Here is a 17895-nt window from a genome sequence, read left to right on the forward strand (position 1 = left end):
AAAAATATTATTACATAATTTAATCAAAGGTTACATCATATTGGCATGTGTAAAGTCAAAAATCATAAAAATTGAAATATTTCAAAAGTTACATTATATTGAAAGTTGAATAGAAATTTAATTTGTTTAACTTCATTGTTTAATGCTTTTATTACATATAGCTCAAATGAGCTTTACATATATATATAGATTACTTATAATCGAGTTGAAAACGTTCACATACACGGTTAATTTTTTTTAGTGGTAATTAGTTTATAAAACTTAAATTTGATAGATACCTTAATTAAGAGGAAAAAACTATGCATGTACTTATATATGTAATTAAAATCATGGCTCTGTTCTATTGACTTGGAGTTACCAAACACAACACATAGAACATTATTGTCCTGTTCCATCCTGTTTTGTCCCGTTCCGTTCTGTTCTGTCCTGTTCCGTTCCGTCACCAAACGCTACCTTAGAGATCGAAAAATAATAATATTTAATAGTCATTCCTTTTTTACAAAAAGCTAACCATTAGATATGATTTAACAGCAAAAAAATATATAATATGTCATATAGAATTATTCTAGACAGATATAACCCTCTATTCTACATAACTGTTAAGAATGAGATAATATAATGAGATTGAAACTAAATTATATGTAAAAATATATGGAGCAAAACTAACCATAAAAATTAGATGATAGGGACCAAAATCATCTCACTGTAAAATGATGAATATCTAAAAACTATTTAAGCCTTTTTTATCATTAATTTAAGCCTATTTTTTAATTTAAAGAAAAGTTTACAATAATTATTAGTTAAAATGAAGAGAATAATTCACATCCGACTATTGGAAAACAAACAACTAAACAAGTACTCACGTTAGGTTGTCTCCAAGTGATTCCAACTTCTTTTCTTTTTGTTTAGGTTGTTGAGAAAGATGCCAACTTCCACTTGTTCTTATAATAGCAGTCATATCTTCCTCAAAATACTCTTAATTAAGAGAATTATTTTGAATTCTTTATAGAGTTAAAAACTCATCATTAGATCAAGGGCTAATTAAATTATTTTAAATGGTACATCATATAACCCTGCATGTTTAATATTTGATTGAGGAAAACAAATTGAACTCAATTGAACATTTTGCATAGAAACTGTTTGTTATTGCTTACTTTATGAAATAATCACTTATTTCTTTAAAATAATCACTTATATATTGTTTAAGTTGTTTCAGTATGCTATTGAAAAAAGCAGAAACCTAATTATCTATTTAAGCTATTTTAAGTGTGTTTATTTAGATTAAAAACATTGATTTTTAGCTATAATTTTTTTAAGAGATTTTGAGAAAAACATAAGTTGATTCGTGTTCGACTACTCTAATTAAAATCACTTTTTTTTACTCCCCTCATCTATCATCATAGATTTTCATTATAAGCTAGAGTAACTGTTTCAAATAATTTGTTTTCAGCTTCAGCTGAAACAAACACAAAAAGTGATTTTTCCAAAATAAGTTGAATTAAACGCATTCTAATTGACTCGTTTATCATTGCTTACAAAAACTGATTTTACTTTTGAAAAAATAATTGATTTTATTTTAATTAAGTTGATTCGTGTTTGATTACTCTAATTAAAATCACTTTTTTTTATCTCCTCTCATCTATCATCATAGGTTTTCATGATAAGCTAAAGTAACTGTTTCAAATAATATGTTTTCAGCTTCAGCTGAAACAAACACAAAAAGTGACATTTGATTAAAAAATTGATTTTTTTGATTTTAAAAGTGATTTTTTTGATTAAAAAAGTGATTTTTTGATTAAAAAGTGATTTTTCCAAAATAAGTTGAATCAAACGCACTCTAATTGACTCGTTTATCATTGCTTACAAAAAGTGATTTTACTTTTGAAAAAAATAATTGATTTTATTTTAAGTGATTTTTTTGAAAAAGTAGATTTTTATTTAACTTTGTCTACAAATATAATAAGTGCTTTCAATTTTATAAGTGATTTTAAACTGTTTAGATACATAAAATTTGAAATATAAATTAGGGATATTTTTGAACTTGTAAAAGTTTTAAGAGAGTGGTCCGTTCCGTTCCCTTCCGTTCCACCATTTTTCAGGGAACCGAAGTGTCCCGTTCCTGGAGCCTTTTGTTCCGTTCCGTTCCATCTTAAAAATACGATAAACACAGAACGGAATCCATGTATCCTGTTCCGTTTCCTTCCCACCTGTCTATCAAACGTTACCTAAGTTTTGTTTAAGTGTTAACTATCATATCCCACATAGCAACAAAATATGTCGTATAAGATTATTGTAGACATGTGACAATGTTGATGCAAACCTCTGCTAGCTACAAAATCAGTTAACAGTGAGCGTGGTTACAAACAAAAATTATATGTAAAAGTATGGTTCAAAATCATACAAAAATACAAGGTGGAGAGATACACTAAAAAAGGCATAACTTTTGGGGTTTGGGGGGGGGGGGGGGGGGGGTCATTTACGAAATTTGAACTACTCCTTGTTTGTGAGTGATACTTGTATAATTTGCTTGGAACGAGGAATACCACGGAGATAAGTTATCAAACGAATATCTAGATGGATTCCATTATTATTGCCAACTACCAAACGTGGTTCACTCATGAAGAGTTTGAATTCTTCCGCGAGGCCGCGACCAAAAGTCAATTCCTCCAATTTCATGTTTTTTACGACTTATAAATCATATTATAATTAACACCATACATTAATAAACATAATCTTAATAATAAAGTTAAAACATTTCAACATTCAACTCAACTTAAAGTACTAGTTCAACCTATGTTGAGCAACTTATATATAAATATAACATATCCGAATACTTATGTATCCAAAGGCAATTATAAGACAAGTGGAGCTGTCAGTTTTCATCCAAATCATTTGTAGCATGTTGTTGATGCCAAATGTGAAGGCGGAAATGACTAAGCCATGGTAGCAGAAACTATTGCAGCTTCTAGACGATAGCTAAGGAGACAATGACGGTGGAGGTTGTGGTAGCAATGATGATTGGACAAACATTACGACTGCAGCCAGACTCGCCAGATGTGATGACAACGCTAGTCGTGGCAAAGCAAGCATGACAACGACAAAGATTGTGGTAATGGAGGATATGGCAGCGACCAAGCGACACTTAAAGTAACGATAGTGGTGGAGGTCGTGGAAAACATCATGATAGGTCAGAGGATTTGTGGAGGGGGCACCATAAGTGATAGTAACAGTAACAATAACAGAAATAGTGGAGGTTGATGCAGCGGCAACAACCACGGTGAGGCGACAAATCGGTGGGGGCGACATCAATGGAGGGGACAATTGAACGAGATGTGGAGATAAGGGTACGATCGATCTGGTGGATTTAGGGAGGGGAAAAACATTTTGGTGGATGGGGCGAATATGGTGGTGATCTAGTCGTTGAAGAGGACGATTTAGTGTTGGCTGAGGGGGGGGGGGGGGCGGGGGGGATATGATAGCGAAGTGGGCGGAGAGATAGGTATCGAAAGACATTATAGAAGAGGTAAGGGTTTGTGAGTGTGTTGGGAAAATATGTGGGGGCGGGGGGAAGACGTGGGTGGTAGCAGCGAGCGGCGGATGACAGCACAAAATCGACGGTAGCAACGATCTAGAGGGGGTGGAAGAGGAAAGGTGGAGGTTATAAGGACTTATGAATTTTAGGTGGAGAGGGACTTATAAGGACTTATGAAGTTTGACAAATATGAGTATGTGGGAATAGATACTCTACACTAGACTTGAAAAGTGAGCTTGTATTTATTACAAGCACTTACAATTAATTAAAATGAAGATAAATAATAAAATATATAAATGTGATGTTGATGGTGAGATTCACTATATAAACTTTTAAGAGTTGTTGGGTTGAAGTAAAAAATTAGTAAAGTGGAGTAGATGATGTGGTATTATGGGGAATTGTAAAAAATGAAATGTAGATATTTTAATGAATATGATGGATGTAGATGCTTTAAGAACTAAGAACTCATGGTTGAAGCAAAATCTGCAAAGAGTTGCTTAAGCATATGTGGCAGTACGGGCCCACATGAATATTGTTAAGAACTAAGAACTAGCATTGGAGATGCTCTAAGATGTTTTACTTTTTGAGTTCTTAGCATAAAAAATAATTGTTTCTCTCTCATTCATTTAATTATAGTATTGAATTATAATTTAAATTTTATATGAAAATAAAAATATTAATATAATGGTATTGTGGTACTGGATAAATAGTGCTAAGAGCTAATGGTTTGAGTAAATTTGCAAAGAGTTGCTTAAGCATATGCGGCGGTACGAGCCTACATAAATATTACTAAGAACTAGGAACTAGCATTGGAGATGTTCTTAGAGTTTTTCTTCTCATTCTACCCTCTCACATCCCAGTCATAAAGTCATAAAGCTATCCGACCAAGATAGTTGATTGTTTTAGTTTTTTTTCCACTCTCTCATATCATTAAACCATTTACCTCCAATTCTAATAGTAAGTTAAATGTTAACACATTTTTCTATGTGACATTGAAAGTTATTTTTGGTACTATCATTAGAATTTAATTTGAAGTGGAGTTTGAATTGAAGTAATGAGAATGAAAGTTATTGAGAAAGGATAATTTTATGAAAAATGTGAAGTTGAGTTACTAAAAAAATAAGGGTATAACTGACATATTATAACCTTAAAACATAAAAATGACAGTTAAATAATAATACAAAAGTTCTTCTAAAACGACACTTAAAATAGAATGGAGAGAGTAACAAACATGTAAATCAACTAATGTGTTATTATTCTAGCTTGTTTAAGTAGATGTCCCTTCTTTGTAAATACAACATTAAATATTTGGTAAGAAAAACAATATTACATGCAGTGGTTCCGCCCACTATGAACAAAATTGTAGGAAACTACATGTTGTTTTAATAAAAAAATAAGGATTTGAAATATGTATAGTACGTGTTTCAATGCATAGTTACACCAACTCATGTGATTTCTCTGTCAAAACACCAAACCATGTGATGAGCACTGAGAAAGCTTATCATATTAATTATCTATCCTCTCACCTATAATCCAACTATCCATATTAATACTTCATTCGTTTCTATATAAGTGTTTTTATTTTGATATTTTTTGAGTTTCTATTTATTTGTCATTTTTACAATTTTATGAGAATATTAATTATATTTTTTTAATTGTGCTCTTAATTTAACAATTTCAAGAGAGCATTAAATATTCGATAATACTTAATCAACTAATTTTTATAGAATACAGTTATTTAAAAATTGTGAACTTCTGACAACTCATGACTCGAAAAAATGAATGATTGAGATTTATGGGAGGATCGTCCATTCAAATGATAGTCTGCTTGCTATTTGTGACATAAATACTATGAAGAAGATAAGTTCTATTTTAAAAACAATCATGAATTTTGGTCAAAACTCATCGTGCCCCAAGTTGTCTACATCGTGAGTTCCTTTCAAACTGAACTGTGGTGGTTCAATTACTATTCCACACCTAAATTACAAAATTGTCCATTTTTTATTTTCATTTTCCATCCTTTCCTTTTCTCTCACCACCTTTCCTCATTTGTCTTCAGCAGCCTCTTTGTTGTTGTCATCTCGAGCCACCGCTGCACCACCAACATGGTTGTTGAAGAAACGAGGCTTGGTGCAAAAATGTGAACCTCTGATCGCTGCCTCCGAACCCGAAATCGCGGTTGAAAGAGAGCTTATACACTCCCTCCGGAAGCGCTGCCACCATGGTTGTTGATGGAACAAAGCTTGGGGCGAAACGCGACCTCCAATCGTTGCCATCGAACCTGAATTCGTTGTTGAGAGAGCCAAAAGTTTCTTTGGCTTCTTTCACCTTAAAGGAAAGGTAGCCGATCCCACAAGAGATCCAACGCCTTGTGCTTCTGCTTCGGACCACGACGTTGTTCCTCGTGGTGGGAGCGCGCCCGCTCCACCTTTGGTTCCAGTCCCACGCCACCGGCACTGGCGACCGATGGTGGTCGTGCGACATCAAGGCGCTGAAGAAGCTCCGCGATAGGTCGAAGATCTTGTCGTCTCCCCATGTTTGTCTCCAGACCAGTGGGTCTAGATGGAAGGTTCTAAAGACTTCTCTGCAAATATTTTGCTCAATTTAGATGGAAGGATAGACAGTGGATTGATGGTCATGAAGCCCACTCGGGGAAGATGGTGGACAACTTGGTGGTTGCGACAGTGGCAGTACCCCACCGTTGAATACACTGAAGAGGAAATGATTATGGTCGGAGGGAAAGAGAAAATAATGATATTTTGGTAAACTAACAAAAAGTACCCTTATACTTTATTTCAATATAATCTTATTACTTATAAAAAAACAGGTTAAATCACCACCATCAATTATTATATAATATATCTATGACTTAACTGAACTTCAGCTTAATGAACCACCATGGTTCAGTTTTGGACCGAGTAACCGTAGATAAAACCCTTCAAGTTATGTGCTTTCCCAAGGAGCCTAATCAAAATAATTTTGATATATTTGCATTATGTTCTATTTTACTTCTTTTTCTTATCTCTACCTTATTTTTCTTATCAAACTATGTTAATTTCTCACTTCTTTTCCTTTCTCATTTTGTACTTTATTAGGATGGCAAGTGAAAATTAAGTGGGATTCCCGGGTATAATAAAAAGGCAAAAGGAAAATTAGGTTGGGGTGCTGATCAACACACATGTCAACTTATCCATGTTAGTGTACTTTAAATAGATCGAATCTGTACTTTGCAAAATGTGAATGTGTATGAACACATGCACACCCTATTCCCAATATCATGGTATATTTAAATGCAAATTGGCAATAGGTAGCAGCATATGCATATGGATATGCCGAGGGATATGCAGCCGTACCATATACTATACTATTATACCTTCCAGAAACTCCGGGCCGGGTGCTGGATTCTCTCTTCTTCAACTTTGAATGGCTGGTTGGTTCTCTTTTTTCTTCATTTTGACACTCCACGCCCAATCTGGTCCTACTCTTCAAAATGCTTGTGCTTGTTAAGGTTGTGCTACTCATAACATGCACAATGAATAAATTTGAGGTAAAATATGTTGGAGTGGCGCAACGGAATGCTAGACTCTTCATAGTGAGCATAAGTGGTCTAAGACATCATCCACACACCATAAAACCTTAAAGCAATTGGTGAGTGAGTAATTCCACTTATAAACTCTTTAACTCTTGCTTACATATCCAATGTGAGACTATTTCATTGACAATAATTACATCAACAAAATCATCACACAATTTTAAATAATTTAATAATATTTATATTTTTTTAAAATAACATGTTAAAGAATGAAATTTTAACCTCATCTTCTACCCTCTATTTTCAAATCCCCATTTACTGTTCATCGGGTAATTTTTTTTTTTGGGTAACTGCTACACAACTTTCATATATGGTGGGCTTTTGTCTTATTCCCAATTTAGGTCTCAAATTCGTTTTGGCCCAAACTAAAGAACATCATCACGCTTACAACCTCACTTCTTCTGCGTCTTCGTCATCACTTCTTCTGCTTCTGTTCCTGCGTCTTCGTCATCACAGTTGTGTTCAGTGGCCATGGCCCACTCTGAGTCGCACGAGCATCATCTCCTGCTTCATTTGACGGTGGCCAGATTTTTCGTCATCACGCCGCCGGCGTTCTTCTCCTCCTTCCCTCAATTGCTGGTTTATGGATTGCGTGTTTGGCCTAGGGTTTCGTGTTTTCGTTGTCATCTTCTGAAAGATGCTTGAAGAAAGGGAAATGAGGCATCAATGAGGCAGCAATTACGTTTGTTGATACTCCCCAAGTTTCATCGTCATCTCCCCTCATTCTGCCATTTCCAGTTGTTGTAGTTGCTTTACAGATCACAGATCACAGAAGGTCATCTATTTCGTCTATTGTGAAGGCTCCTCCTAAGCTGTAAGCATCAATTTTCTCCTATAAATTCACAAATCCCCCAAGTTTATTTTCTTGTGTTTCTTTCTCTGCATTGAATTGAAATAGAGATTGAGTTGAGATAGAGATATAGATAGAGATGGCTGGGCGCTACATGCAACTAAGTAGCTTACGTTCCGGTAAAAGTAATTCGACTATAAGGGTTAGGATAATTCGTATGTGGGAAAGTTGCCCAGTGAATCTACCAATGAAGCCATATTCACTTCACATTGTTCTGATTGATTCTGAGGTTTTTTACCAAATTCGTTTAGATTTTCCTTATGTCCATGTCTATTTATGTCTGCTTATTTGGTTCCTTCATGTGTATTGTGTATTCTGTACATTCTGTACATTAGGTATTAGTTATCATATGTTTGTTATTCAGACCAATCTTCATTACATAGATGTGTAAATGTGTGGATTACCATGTGATATTGTGTATACTGTTTATGTTTATGTTTATGTTTATTCTCCCAACTCCCAATTTGGTGTATGGTAATATATATTCTTCCCAATTGTATATACAGTTTTAGCTAATATCTAATTTTTATCTTCCCTCTTTTTGCTAGGGGGTTAAGATTGAGGCCATTGCTAGAAACAATCTAATCACTAAATTTAAGAATGATCTACTTGAAGGGAAGGTTTACCGGATTTCGACTTTTATGGTTTCAACCAACAGTGGCTTTTTCATGGCTGCCAACAACGAGTTCAAGATCAATTTGATTGACAAAACTAAGGCTGTTCTTGAAGAGGATCCCTTGATTCCATTGAACATGTTTACCTTCAAGAATTCAGAAGAAATCATAGCCACTGGGGGTGATTATAACTACTTGATTGGTACAATCATTTTTCCTGGCCAAGTTCTTGCTTATTCTTTAGGATTTTAGGTTGATTCATGTTAATTAGGTTAATACCCTTGATTTTTTCTAACTTTCCCAACTCTCAATTTAACCTTACTTTTCTTGTCACATAATGTTTTTATGAATTCATGAAATATTCTCACTCATATGCTTTAACTTATTTTACTTATTAACTTATTTAACCCATTCCATCAATTGGCAGACATCATTGGCTTGGTTACTAACGTTTCCAAGGAAAAACAGTACAATAAGGGTTGTGGTGTTACTAGGATGATTGAGATGGAGTTGACTGATGATAAGTAAGAATTTCTTTCTAGCCACCTTACTCCCTGCCTTTGTATACGTGGAACAATTATAAATTTAAGCAAGCTGCATTCATAATCTAATTTGAGTAATTTTGTTTTCATTATATGTATAGGGGGAAGATTCAGTGTGCTTTATTTGGCAACTATGTTGATGTTGTTAAGGAATTAGTTGCTTCTAATGGTTATCGTATGGCTGTTGTGATTCTTCAATTTGTCAAGGTCAAGACATTCAAGGGTTAGTTAAGATTAATATTATTATATTATTATAATTTTATTGGTGATCAGATTGTGTATGGTGAATTTGCTAACTGTCAATTCTTTTTTCAGGTGATGTTGTACTTCAAAATGTTATGAATGCTACAAATGTTATTTGGAACCCGACCACACAAGAGGTTGCTACTTTTCGTGATGGGTGAGTGAACGGATCATCTTTATTTTACATTTGACATTTGACATATTAGTTAACTCCATTAATGCCCTTATTTTGATTAATTGCAAGGTTGGCTATCCATGGAATTGAATCTGATGAGCTTATAGCTGATATAGCTGATTTTGCTGAGGACGATGATATCCGAGTCATTCCATTAGGTGAGGAGTTCCTTACTTTATATCCCAGGAAAACGATACAACAACTCAACACCAGTGCTGAGGTATGTTGTAGTTTATCACCTTATATCTGCATACAAATTTTCAAGCCATCCATAGCTATATATTGTACCCATACCCATCCTTAATTATTTGGTATGGTTATTTCATGTACATTCATGAAGGATGGAGTTTTTGTAGTTAGAGCTACAATATTAGATACATTAGATTCATGTACATGTAGATATATTAGATAGTATAAAATATATAATTGTTATATATCTAATATATATATATATATATATTTATATTCCATATATATTTGATTCTAGCAACATATAACTCAATAGATATTATCTCAGTAATTCCTGTCCATAAAATTTAAAATATCTTTGAATTCATGATACGTTTCTATTCTCAACCTTTTTCCAGTTCATCTTATAACCACACTGTTCATATTATCTGAACCAAGAAACCATTATCACCGTCAATTGATTAATCTCATCTCCCAAAGAAATAGTACGTGCTTGTGACCCAATTGTCAGGCAATTTTGTGTGCCAATTGAAGAAGGACTCCCTTAATCCTATTAAGTTGACACCTAGCATCAGATGACCTATTCTATCTGCCAGCAGGTGACGCATCCACCCAACGTGTTTCTCTGGCAAAGAAGAGCTCTTCAACAGGATGCTAATTCATAAATGAAATTAATTCCAACAGGCAAGAGTACCCAATTTCAATTTTTTCCTTTTATGGCACCTACCTGTATTCACCATCCAGAATCTCTCCTTACTTGTGAATAATCGTAACAATGAATAACAGGATGTTGAGATTATTCTTGCACCAGTATGCAGTAGGTGATTTCCCAAATCTCATTATGTCAGAGTATCTTCACCTAAGGCTCTGTCTAAAAAGAAAACAAAAATAGACCGTAGTGTTCATTGCTTGGCATTATATCATCATATTATCCTCATCTACCCATCTCTATGTCTACACATATCTACCTTTTATGATGTCATGGTCACATATTCACATGCATATGCATATACATCAGCCTCCTTACACATACAGGTGCCTCATCATAATACATCATCCACGCTATCATCACCTTGGCCTTTATTATATATTGATCTTAACCAGCAACACTGTCAAACCTCCATATGTAAGAGTTTTTAAAATTCAAAGAACTCCAACTCTTCAAGCCATCTAAATTGTGCTGTACCACCATTCTTACAAGTCACCTTTTTTGAAGGCCAAAATTTCAGATCATTGCAGCCCCTCAATAGCGTCCCCATTCTCAGGTATCTAATTTTCTTTATTGTTTAAACACCTTGAAGGTGGAACAGTATCCTGTTGTTAACAGTAAAACACAATTTTCCCCTCTTTCAAATATTGCTCACCACATTCTCAATATCAATTTGCCTCTCATACTGTTATTTCCTGTAGATATTACAAATCCACTTGACTACTCACGTGGCCGGTTGTCAAACAATAGACCAAGTTAGTACCTAACATATAGTAATTAGTTATGACTAATTACTAATTGTATTTGTAGTCATTACTCATATTTTCATCATCCTCCTTTTATTGATGTTGACAAATGTTGAGTAATTACACATGTATATCAGAAAAATCTACAAAGAGAGTTATGGAAAGAGGGTCATCTTCAACATTGAAACCAAAACGCTCACGTAGGAGAGTTGATTTCAGTAAGTTGCATCTTCCTATGTCAAATAATTGCATCCAGTTTAGGATTAATAATCATTATGTTAAATACCTGCAGTTGTACCATGGGAGTCATCAGTGGAAACCTCAGACCAATCACTATCTCAATTTGATGCCACAATGTTACCAGGTTTTTAGTTGTTCATTTAGCTGCACTGATTAAATATTTCGCTCAATTTCCATGAGATTAATTGTATTCCATTTAACCAATTACGTAAATCCCATACATGTATATATTATCATTGTGTATTTCACACTACAATTGTTTTAGGCATCCTTTCATAGCTCTGTCATCAATTATCATGAAGTCCCAAAAGATGTATATACATGTATAGCAATTTTATCAATGTTACTAGCTATTATCATGTACATGGATTTTATGTTTTATACTTCATAACTTTAATTGCTTATTTTTTTATCTACTGGTTACTAAGTTTTCACTACAAATGTCATTCACATTTGCCTTTTTTTTTAAATAATGCTTTGCCTAATGCTGAATGAGGTCTACAATATTGTAGGTAGTATTGACGATGAATTCAGCAGACGCAATAAATATTTTGACCTAGCTGAGTCACTAGGTTCCTCTTAACCTATACCTTATCAATATATTTTATACACATTTTCAGCGTCTTAATTTATTCTTAGTAAGGCTCATTTTACATATTGATATGTGACTATACGCTCCGCAACATAATATTTTCAAAAATTAACTTCCAATAGTCCGATACAGAGTACATGGATTTTGGTGACATGGATCGTTGTTGTCACCATTGTGGTGCACTTTTTTGGTATGCTGAGAGACTTGCAAAGAGTAAACAATCGACTAACCCCAAATACTCAAAATGTTGCCTTCAAGGGAAGATAGATCTTCCATTCTTCCAATCTCCTCCGGATTTGCTAGCAAATTTACTGTCTGGAGTTGATCCGCGAAGTCGTCATTTCTTTGAGCATATTCGTACATACAATAGTATGTTCGCATTCACGTCGCTTGGCGGTAAAGTTGATGCTAATATGAATGACGGTGGTGGGCCTCCGCAGTTTGTCATTAGTGGACAGAACTATCATCGAATTGGAAGTTTGTTACCGATTGAAGGTCAAAAGCCCAAGTTTGCGCAACTGTACATATATGACACAAAAAATGAAGTTGGGAATAGGATGGATCATTTCAGGTTTCATTATTTTTTGTGACATTAAATTTTAAGCCTCTTAGTTTTAATATTTCAAAATATTTATTTTTAATCTTTAACTAACAACAATAACTATTGCTATATTAGTCAAAGGTCAACCAGATCTAACCTTGACCAAAGCTTGGTTAAAGATCTCATGATGATGATTGATGAATCAAATATATTGGCCAAATCATTTAGAAGAGTTCGAGATCACATCGAAGACGGGGTTGCAAATGTGGCTTTGAGATTATTTCAAAATCGTGTTCAAAATCCGAACACGTACAATCTACCTAATGTAGATGAGGTTGCCGCGTTGATTGTTGGAGATTTTGATAGTTCTGATTGTGGCCGTGACATCATTATACGAACCCAAAATGGATACTTACAGAGAATTCCGGAGTATCACGTTTCCTTCCTGCCATTGCAATACCCCATTATATTCCCTTATGGTAATGGCGGGTACACAAAAGGTATTAGCTTTGCTGCATATTCGATTAATGATGGGGATTGGAAGCGTGAAGGTGTCTCTTTTTTAGAATGGGTTGCGTTTAGATTACAGAAGAGACAACATGAGTGCAGTAGGTTGCTATTGAGTAGAAGGTTATTGCAACAATTTGTTGTTGATTGCTACTCCATGATTGAGTCTGGCCGGTTGTTCTTCCTTAGAAATAGGCAACACATTATCCGTAAAGAGGTTCTATCAGGTATTCAGGAGGCTATGGATCGGGGAGACACAAACGCGTCGACTATTGGCTCCAGGATTGTCTTACCTTCATCATTTACAGGCGGTAGGTGTTACATGTTCAACAATTGTCAGGATGCAATGGCAATTTGTAAAGCATTTGGGTACCCGGATTTGTTTATCACCATGACATGCAACCCAAAATGGCCTGAAATTGAGCGGGAAATTTCAAAGAATGGGTTATCTACGTATGAGAGACCAGATATTGCATGCCGAGTGTTTCGAGCGAAACTAGATGAATTAATGTCGGACCTTAAAAAGGGCGTATTTTTTGGCAAAGCTATGGCAGGTGATTTAAACTGTTTGAAGTAACTTATTTTATTATTTCCAATATAATCTAAACCACATTACATTGTTTCTATACTTACGTTGATATTTTTGACTAAAAATGTAGCTACATACACCATTGAGTTTCAAAAGCGGGGCTTGCCACATGCACATATTCTGTTATGGCTTCATCCTGAATATAAATTGAATTCTCCTGCAATGATTGATTCAGTGATATGCGCGGAACTTCCAAATCCAGAATTATATCCCAAACTTTTCCAAGTTGTGTCTAACTTTATGGTTCATGGCCCATGTGGATTCAGCAACATCCGATCCCCGTGTATGAAAAATGGCAAATGCTCGAAATTCTTCCCTAAGAAATTTCAAAACGCTACATCATTTGATAGAGACGGATTTCCTATATATAGAAGAAGGAACACTGGAGTAACAACCACCAGAAGAGATACTCAGCTCCACAATGGATTTGTTGTTCCATACAATCCAAAATTGCTAATGAAATATCAAGCTCATGTTAATATTGAATATTGCAACAAGGCAAACTCAATAAAGTACTTATTTAAGTACATAAATAAGGGTGTTGATCGCGTGACCATGTCGATGTCCGTGTCAGGAGATGCTCAAGAGGTTGATGAAATTAAACAGTATTATGATTGTAGATATCTCTCCCCATGTGAAGCAGTATGGAGGATATTTAAGTTTCCTATCCATGAACAGTGGCCGCCTGTAAACAACCTCAAATTTCATCTACCTAACAGGCAATCGGTCATATTCAAAAATGACCAGGATATCAGTGATGTATTTGATCGGTCCAAAGAAAAGATGACTATGTTCATGGCGTGGATGGAGGCTAATGCCAAATATCCTACCGCAAAGGATCTAACATATGCTGATTTCCCTTCATTGTTTGTTTTTGATGAGGATAAGTGTGAATGGCGACCTCGAAAGAAAGGTTTCTCAATTGGAAGAATGAATTTTGTGCCACCAGGAACTGGGGAGCTATTCTATATGAGACTGTTATTGAATGTTCAACGTGGTTGTAGTAGCTTTGATGAGCTGAAGACAGTAAAGAACCATATGTATGAGACTTTTAGAGAGGCATGTGCTGCTGCTGGATTACTTACTGATGACAATGAATTTGTTGAAAGCATAAAGGAGACATCTCTCTTGGGTTCTGGTCACTACATTAGAGGCTTATTTGTCAGATTACTGGTATCCAACACCATGTCAAATCCAGTGTCTGTTTGGAACAAAACATGGGAGCTCATAGCAGATGGAATACAATATGATTTAAGAAGATCTCTCAATAATTCAGGTACATTTGTAAGTTTCTGTTAGCATTATCCAAGTACATACACAAACCCAGACACATGTGTGTTAGACATATATTTCATGATTTATAACAAATCATTAAACATGTATTTAGCTTTGATATATAATTACTATATTCTAGATTTGAGAATCGATGATCAACGACTACGCGAACTGTGCCTAATGGAGATTGAAAAGATACTTCTCATCAATGGAAAATCACTGAAAGACTTTGATGGGATGCCCGTCGTTGATGCTGATCTCTTAGCTGAATATGGAAATGTTCTTCTGTTCAACGAATTGAACTTTGATACTACTGAGATGAGTCAGCTCCACTCCGATTGCATTAATAGACTAAATTCAGGTCAATTTAGTATATATGAAGAAATTATGACAGCTGTGAATGGGATTGATGGTGGATTTTTCTTTGTATATGGCTATGGAGGAACAGGAAAGACATTTCTTTGGAAAACCCTGACCTACCGGCTTAGATCTGAGAGGAAAATTGTCTTAAATGTTGCTTCCAGTGGTATAGCGTCTTTACTTCTACCAGGTGGTCGTACTGCTCATTCGTTGTTCTCTATTCCATTGAACTTGAATGAGGATTCATGTTGTTGCATTCCCCAAGGTAGTCCTAAAGCAGAGCTACTTCAAGCTGCAAGTTTAATCATATGGGACGAGGCACCTATGGTTAATAAATATGCATTTGAGGCACTTGACAGGACACTTAGAGATATAATGAGCACTAAGGTTCCAGACAGCATGCATAGACCATTTGGCGGGAAAACTGTTGTGTTGGGCGGTGACTTCAGGCAAATTCTGCCTGTTATTCCAAAGGGTTGTCGAGCAGAGATTGTCATGTCAACAATAAATTCATCCAGGTTATGGAGTTGTTGTAAGGTACTAACACTAACCGAAAACATGAGGTTGATGCGCAATTCTTCTGAACAGGATGTTAATGAAGTTCGCATGTTTGCCGAATGGGTGCTCGATCTTGGAGATGGCAAATTAGGAGAACATAGTGACGATGAGTCAGATATTACAATTCCTGATGAGTTCATGATTCCACTATCATCCAATCCCATTTCTGATATTGTCGACTCTGTGTACCCTGGCATAAACCAGAATGTCACAGATGCTAAATATTACAGTAATAAGGCGATCCTTGCACCAACACTAGAGGCAGTTGATTCAATTAATCAACACGTGTTGTCTATGTTTCCAGGTCAAGAAATGACTTACTTAAGCTCTGATAGTATTTGGAAGGTGGATGAACAGGTTGGGATATTAGCTGATTGGATTACCACTGAATTCTTGAATGATTTCAAATGTTCAGGTCTTCCTGATCATAAATTGTTGGTGAAAGTAGGAGCTCCTGTTATGCTAATGCGAAATCTTGACATATCAGCAGAATTGTGCAATGGTACTAGGCTAATTGTGGAACATCTCTGTCCCAACGTTATTGGTGCTATTGTCATTACTGGTACACACATCGGCACAAAGGTGTTTATCCCCAGAATGAATTTAATGCCTTCAGATCCAACCATGCCTATCAAGTTCATGCGACGACAATTTCCTCTTTGTCTATCATTCGCTATGACTATAAACAAAAGCCAAGGACAAAGCCTATCTGAAGTTGGTGTATATTTACCCAGACCTGTGTTTTCACATGGGCAGTTGTATGTTGCTGTATCTAGAGTCACTTCAAGAGGTGGATTGAAAATCCTTTTATGCAATGAGGAGGATGACAAACGGAATGTGACAAAGAATATTGTGTTTGCTGAAGTCTTTCAAAAGATATACAATAATTGAGTTATGTGTATGTAACATAAAATTATTATGTTTCCAGAAAGATCTATATATTTATATTATGTGTATTATTTTTTGTTGTCTCTTACAACATGCTAAGTTAATCTTGGATTATACACTTGTGGTGAGCTATGTTAGATCACTGACTTTTTTAGTTAACAAAATAATTTGATGCTTAAAGTATTTATTGTTTTTATTAAATCTTGCTATTTACCCCTTACGAAGACTGGTTATTCATGGAAATTTTGTAAAACACAGAAGAAAAAAAAAACAAATAGGGAGAGTAAGTGGCTCTCATCGTTCAACCCAGCAAAGAAGAGATGAATGAGGTGGCACTAAAATTGTGGACCCTAATTATATTTTCATGTTTCACATAATAAACTTGAATTATTTTTTTCAACTAAACCACATTTCACTTGAACAAAAGACTAATAGCTTCGTTCATAAAAAATAAAAATAAACTAATTGCTGGTGATAACAAACTTAATACTATATTACTTATTTATGTGATCTTTTTTTTCTGTAACCATTTCCTGAACTTTTTAGTAAGTTACCACGTACAAAAAAAATTATGAAATGTATACTTTTGATTAATTTCCACAAATTTCATCCCTCTGTATTCCTTGAAGGAATTTCACATAATCTGCATTTTATTGCTTACTTAGGGACTGTATTAGGTGTATTTATGTTCAATTTTTCTTCAAACGCTGTTTCCAATTTCAGCAATGATTATGTCGATAATCTATACCGCGCACAAATGTAAATTATATATAAAATATTATCACAAGTGTTCTAACAAAAGTCATAATGTTTAGGAGATATATAATGATTTTTAATTTCGTTGGTGGAAACGCAAGTAGAATATTAATTCTTTATTTATGAACGTATACGCAGTCAATTGCTATACCGCTCAATTAGATTGTAAACTGAAAAGATTATGTATAAAGACCCCGTGCATAGCACGGGTCACAATCCTAGTAATTAAAAGGATGAAGTGAGCTAACAACAAGGTATGATAATTGTTATTCGGAACCCCCCGACATCTATTTGGACCCCCCGCACAACTATTTTCAATTTTCGCTCGCATTTTAAAAGTGTTTTTGAAAGTGCGTTACCGACGCACTTTGAAAGTGCGTTATGGACACACCTCTAA

At 34.9% G+C, this 17895-nt stretch overlaps 2 protein-coding genes and 1 long non-coding RNA gene across 3 annotated transcripts; all 3 read left to right on the forward strand.

Annotated features, from left to right (window-relative positions):
• Positions 1-7479: 7479 nt before the first annotated feature.
• Positions 7480-9960, forward strand: LOC130719731 (uncharacterized). Its single transcript, XM_057570339.1, has 7 exons — positions 7480-7938; positions 8523-8790; positions 9016-9112; positions 9232-9353; positions 9446-9530; positions 9618-9768; positions 9889-9960. Exons 2-7 carry the CDS (start codon positions 8616-8618, stop codon positions 9958-9960), a joined length of 702 nt encoding a protein of 233 aa, XP_057426322.1. The 5' UTR covers positions 7480-7938; positions 8523-8615.
• Positions 9961-10802: 842 nt separating this feature from the next.
• On the forward strand, positions 10803-11813 carry LOC130721499 (uncharacterized). Its single transcript, XR_009013480.1, has 4 exons — positions 10803-11002; positions 11148-11201; positions 11330-11410; positions 11485-11813. It is a non-coding gene; the product is annotated as an uncharacterized LOC130721499 (long non-coding RNA).
• A 348-nt stretch (positions 11814-12161) lies between these two features.
• LOC130719732 (uncharacterized) lies at positions 12162-16745 on the forward strand. Its single transcript, XM_057570340.1, has 4 exons — positions 12162-12595; positions 12701-13626; positions 13732-14937; positions 15076-16745. The coding sequence occupies exons 1-4, from the start codon at positions 12162-12164 to the stop codon at positions 16743-16745; spliced, it is 4236 nt and encodes a 1411-aa protein (XP_057426323.1).
• Positions 16746-17895: the final 1150 nt, after the last annotated feature.

Source organism: Lotus japonicus, chromosome 5 (genome assembly GCF_012489685.1).
Source record: "Lotus japonicus ecotype B-129 chromosome 5, LjGifu_v1.2".
In the NCBI taxonomy this organism is placed as follows: Eukaryota; Viridiplantae; Streptophyta; class Magnoliopsida; order Fabales; family Fabaceae; genus Lotus; species Lotus japonicus.